Below are 5,852 nucleotides of genomic sequence, written 5' to 3'. Positions count from 1 at the left end.
GGGGGGGGGGGGAAAGAGGTTATGATCAAATCGGTAGCGACTGCTGTCCCTACCTTTGTTATGTCCTGTTTTCGACTCCCACAAACAGTTACACGGAAACTTACTAGTGCGATCTCTAATTTCTGGTGGAGCTCTTCCGGAGAAACACGAGGGTTACATTGGATCGCGTGGGACAGGTTATGTGTTCATAAAATGGAGGGAGGATTGGGTTTTCGGTGTCTGGATGATTTTAATACCGCATTGTTGGCTAAGAAACTATGGCGGTTAATTTCAGCTCTAGACTCTTTATTTGCAAAGGTTTTCAAAGGCCGATATTATAGGCATTCTGATCCATTTGATCCAATTAAATCCTACTCACATCTTATGGATGGCGGAGTATGATTTCTGCTCGCTCTGTGGTAAACAAAGGACTCATTAAACGGGTAGGTTCGAGTGATTCCATTTTAGTATGGTCTGACCCCTGGATCCCTGCTCAACCCCCGAGACCAGCATTGCATTCAGGATCGCCAGTTGATCCCACGCTTAGAGTTGAAACTTTCATTGACAGGAGCTCCCACTCCTGGGATTTGGCTTTACTTTCGGCTTCTTTCGAGCCGGAGGATGTTGCCCTTATCTTTGCTTTACCTCTTGGTATTCGGACCACTCAGGATAGCTTGGGTTGGCATTTGACAAAATCCGGTATATACACTGTTAAATCTGGATATCAAGCCTTGCGCCAGAAACCAGAAACCGATTCCCCTATTTTCGGTCCCAACATTACTCCTCTTCAGGCATTTGTTTGGCAGGTTCGGTGCTCGCCAAAACTTAGGCATTTTATGTGGCAAGCAATTACGGGCTGTATGGCGACAACAACTAATTTACGGAGACGTGGATTGGGTTGTGCTGAGGAGTGTGAGATTTGCGGAGGGACGGAGGAGACAATTAATCATGCTCTTTTTTTATGTCCTCCAGCTCGGCAAGTTTGGGGTCTGTCACCATTCCCGACGTCTTCGGGATTTTTTCCTGCCGAATACGTCTATACAAACATGGATTCCTTATTTTGGAGATTTCAGGACATTCCTTCGGTGGAAGTATTCCCGTGGATTCTTTGGTATATCTGGAAGGCCAGAAATGACAAATTATTTAGCAATTTGGATTCTAACCCTTTAGGGATTTTACAGATAGCGGAAAAGGAGGCAAAGCTCTGGTCTTTGGCCCAGGAGGATTCTTTAGTTTCTTCACCTCAGGGTGGTTTGCGACTTTTCTCTGCTTCTACGGTTGATATTAGTCTCATGGTTAATAATTATGGAACCAGTCACCATTGCTTTGTGGATGGATCTTGGAAGGCGACTGATCAGTTTATTGGCAGAGGTTGGCATTGCATTTATCCTAACGGAGAATCTCCCACTATGGGTGCATCTAACTCTCGCCGTAGCTTGTCACCTCTCCATGCCGAAGTGGAAGCTCTTATTTGGGCAATGCGATGTATGATTGGAGCGGATAATGAGAAAGTTATTTTTCTCACAGACTTTTCTGACCTGGTGAAGATGGTGTCTTCGCCTTCCGAGTGGCCTGCTTTCAAGACATATTTGGACGTAATTGAAGAAGATAAGGAGGAATTTCTCTCATTCTCAGTAGTTCAGATTCCCAGATCACAGAATGGTAGTGCAGACAAGCTGGCGCGTCGTGCTAGAATGGAATTGCATCCAATTACCTTTATGAACAATTTTCCTGCTAATTGGCTCATTTGAGCTGATCTTGTACTTTGTTGGCAAAAAAAAAAAAAAACAAAGTAACAGAAATAAATGTAAATTATCAGGAAATACATATCTGATCTAACTTCAAGAACACAAATAAAAACAAAAGGTAAAAATGGTACAGTTGATTTATATATAGTGTGTCACCCTTCTTAGTGTGAGAGATATATCCAAAAACCTCGTAGTAGTTTAACTCAATAACTTCAACCAGCTTTCCGTAATATGGTACTGCTTCTGTTATTGGGTTAGGATCACGAGAACTAGCATAACTCATAGTCTCAGCAGCCACAAAAACCACTATTATTTTGAGTTCTTAGGTCAGCATCTCTGTCAGTTGTCCGGAATTTGATGCCATTGACATTAAAAGCGGTATATTTCACTACCTTTTCAGATGGACCCAAAGCAAACTTGAATGCTGTTATTTAACTATTTACATAGGACCAACCTTCCTAGATGAAGTCTAAGCTGAACTTAGATCTAACTTGTTCGCAAGAAAAAAAAAAAGAGTTAAAGAACATGAATACTCACATGTTTTATAAAACGCCGTAACCCACTTAGAATACATCAATTTTGGATAAGATGTACTTCGCCTTAGTCGATAAAATGTTGTGACTTGCCGCTGTGTAGCTACCTTGACTACTACGGAAGAAGCACAAAGACCTGGTAATATGTTGGCTTCACCTTAGTAGCTTCATGCATAGGACAATCCCCGTGCCTTGATATATTTTATTGGACCTGATGTTCGAAATAATAGAATGTGTCCAAACAGTGGACTGGAGAGTCATGTTGACCAAGCTCGAGGGTTGTGTGGCCATGAAGAAGGATAGATAAAGACTCATGGGCATGTTAGAGAATGTCGAGCAAGTTATGAGAATATAAATATTTTCTATTATGTGTATGAGCATGAAGCTGTATGATTAATGTAAATTATTGTTTGAGTAATTGGGTGATTATAAATTGTGACAGCATGTGAGTAGGAATGATTTACCTCACTAGGTAATTTTTTTTTCATGCTTTCTTTGTGATGCATGTTAGGAGTATATATGATTAGAGTAGTGATCATAAGACATAGAGATTATCGGAGGTTGTGTTGAATAAACGATATTCTACAACACTGGTATTAGATTTAAATACAGTCTCGATTTTATTCATACACGGTTGTGTTTAGTTACATTTTCCCAATACTTTTATCTGAATATATATTATGAAAACCAGCCTATTAATATTCTTGGTTCGAGTTGTTTCAGAGCCCTCGCAGAGCATGCGTGTAATGTGTGAGAGCCCAAAGAGTGAACATGTTCCTATAGGTTGGAAAATGGAGCATCACATTCATCTTGAACACTCCCATTATTTCCTGAAAATTTAGAAAAAAACAAAGTTAAAATTAAACAAAAAAAAATTATTATATTTTTTATAAGTTTTATTTAGAGTGAATTGAAAAAAGAAATGGGATTGTATTCACCTGTTGTGGGAAATCGCCGTTATCCAATTGTGAATTGATCAACACTTTGGCAGCACGATGAACCGGCAAAGGATCTCTTTCCATTTGATTACCCACAATTAGAACCATAAGTGCTTGTCCTGTATTCACCACATTTGTCCTGTTTCCTGTCAAAGGAATATATTTCTTGCTTGGACAAGATATATAGCTCTCTCCCCAACCACCCTCGGGGTTTTGTGTGTCGAGAATGAAACGAACTGCTCTACGAATCGCCTCACAGTTATTGTAACACTTCCCTGCAGCCACAAGACCTCTTACCGCAAAGAAGGTTCCATAGATAAAACACACTCCCCAGTTTCCGTACCATGAACCATCCACCATTTGAAAGTCTTCAATGTACTTCACACCTTTTGTTATAAAACGTTTAACCTCTTCTTTTTTATACCCCGGAAACTGTTTAGTGAACTGAGCCAACGCAACAATTGCTGACCCCGTACATTCCACATACCTAAAGATAGAGATGACATCCCACAATGTAAGCTTTTTTTTATTTTTCAAACATACATTAGATCAAAGAAATAAAGGGTCGATGAATATATCTTACTCATGCTCAACGACCGCGTCTTCAATAAACTCCACTGGACTAAGCCACTGCATTTTATTGGAGTCATTTAAAATTGTAACCTCATTGAAAAAAATTGGCCAAAAACACATATATACATTACCTCTAACCATGTTTTCCCGTCCGCTGGTTGCCATGCTGTTATACCTCCGTTATCACTCTATAAAAATAGTTTCGTACAAAACATCTCATATATGAAACTTTACAAAAAAACATAATGTTTGCTGTCAAAATAAAATATATTAATAAGCTGATGCATACTTACGTACGTACTTACGTTGTTGGAGTGATATGAATAATTTACACTAAAACTGTTTTATTTGTCGAATTATTACCCATATCCATTCTATCATTAATATTCTATATAGTGAATACAAATTTAATTTTAATTTTCATGATTAAATAATAATAAATTCATTAAGTAATTAGATAATACTTTTAAATCAGGCATTTATTAGAATTCCCTCATTACCAGGTACATCGATCTTGAATTTCACTAGTCAACTCAATCTATTGTAGACTACAGTTATCAATTTAAATGCTACTGTTATGCTCCACTAGTAATACTTTTATACTAACATTGGTAACATGACAATCATTGGTTTCTTAATCGATATACCTGCAAATAGATAAGGAAATCAACTGCGTCGTAGAGTTTCTCCACATCCATTTTCTTGCCAATAAACTCTGACGGCATGTTCTCAAAGAAAAGACAGCACTAGACAATAATTTGACCAACACATTGTTTAGGCAGGAGACTATTGACTAATTAAAAAAAAAGTCGGTGTATTAATTATTGTTACCTCTAAACTCTCAGCAGTACAGTCTGAAACTGGCCATCCTTGATCTTGGTCCGAAAACGTCCATCCACCTTTCGCCATGTGACGAAACATTTTCACGTAATCACCTGGAGGGTTCTCTGTAACTTGAGATTTCTTCAAGTAATCATATCCTTTAAGGAGCGTTGACCTAATCTCTTTATCAACATCATCATCATCGACATTGTCTATCAAGACATGTAGTGACAAGGCTGTATCCCACAGTTGGCTACCAAAAGACTATATATATAGAGAAGAGGTGTACATATGTTAATGCAACGTTTTAGTGCTATACGTTCGATGTGAGTTTAGAGCTTATACATAATTCATAGTCAGAATCAAGAAGAACCAACCTGAATCTTAAGGCCATCCTCGCCAATCCAAATGAAATCAGGGACTCGAGCAAGATGTTTCTTAAAATAATCACTTGATGGGTCTTCTACCCAACATGCAAGCATATGAAAGGCCTATACACGGAAATACAAAAATATGAAAAGGAATAATCCAAAACATATATATGTTCTCTGCTTATCATCTTGCTCAACAATTACCTTCGGCACAGATCCACCTGTAATGTATCTGGTGGCTTCATCATGATAGTGAACGAGTTTCATAGTGGTTCGAAGAGCTCTTTGTCTTATGAGATTGTTGAAAGGCCATCGGTTTAAGATATTCTCTGAGAATATGTGAACACTTTTCCAAAACAAATCTTGTAAAAATGACTGTGGATAGTAAAGATCTTCCTGCATGATAAAAAAATATCTTTGCTTTAATACATTTTTTATTTATAAACATACTTACTTCAAAAAAAAATTTATATATATATATATATATATATGTGTATTATATAACTTAATTTACCTTTGCACATCGGTTTCGTGCTTGCCTCCAATTGATTTTTGCGTAAGGCTCCGGATAAAGCTCTTCTCGGAGCTGGAGAATCAGAGGGGTTGGGGTAGCGAAAAATTTTTTACCATACAAGTATGACAGCCCCATGAATATATCCCGTAAGTAAATCCATAAAGTCCCTGTCATTGATATATATTTTTATATAGATATAAGAAAATGAAGCTAAAATCCTAAAACCAAGCCCACAGTATTAATTATAAGCAGTCCATAATATTCAAACCTCCATTAACAGGAAAAGAAGAAGGAAGACACCAGAACTCAGGAGGTATAGGTTTGCATCCAGACCAATCATACACGCCAAGAACCTGATCAAATTCCCAATGGAA

General features: G+C 37.9%; 1 protein-coding gene across 5 annotated transcripts in view; it reads right to left on the bottom strand.

Annotated features, from left to right (window-relative positions):
* LOC104732114 (baruol synthase) overlaps nucleotides 2,974-5,852 on the bottom strand; it is a 4,876-nt gene continuing 1,997 nt past the window's right edge. For 2 of the 5 annotated variants that reach the window (XM_010451643.2, XM_019233790.1), the window contains exons 8-14: nucleotides 4,971-5,084; nucleotides 4,603-4,857; nucleotides 4,419-4,517; nucleotides 3,910-3,959; nucleotides 3,782-3,820; nucleotides 3,199-3,685; nucleotides 2,974-3,090 (exon numbers count right to left, since the gene is read on the bottom strand). In XM_010451643.2, the coding sequence (XP_010449945.1) occupies nucleotides 2,980-3,090; nucleotides 3,199-3,685; nucleotides 3,782-3,820; nucleotides 3,910-3,959; nucleotides 4,419-4,517; nucleotides 4,603-4,857; nucleotides 4,971-5,084 (1,155 nt within the window). In that variant the 3' untranslated portion in view covers nucleotides 2,974-2,979. Of the gene's footprint in view, nucleotides 3,091-3,198; nucleotides 3,718-3,781; nucleotides 3,829-3,902; nucleotides 3,960-4,418; nucleotides 4,518-4,602; nucleotides 4,858-4,970; nucleotides 5,085-5,852 lie in introns of all 5 variants that reach the window. The other 3 variants (XM_010451642.2, XM_019233791.1, XM_010451645.2) reach the window with 2 other exon arrangements.

The sequence above is a fragment of the Camelina sativa genome, chromosome 12 (genome assembly GCF_000633955.1).
Source record: "Camelina sativa cultivar DH55 chromosome 12, Cs, whole genome shotgun sequence".
Lineage (NCBI taxonomy): Eukaryota > Viridiplantae > Streptophyta > Magnoliopsida > Brassicales > Brassicaceae > Camelina > Camelina sativa.
Note: the sequence above shows the minus strand (reverse complement) of the source record. Positions and strands in the feature narration are given on the sequence as shown.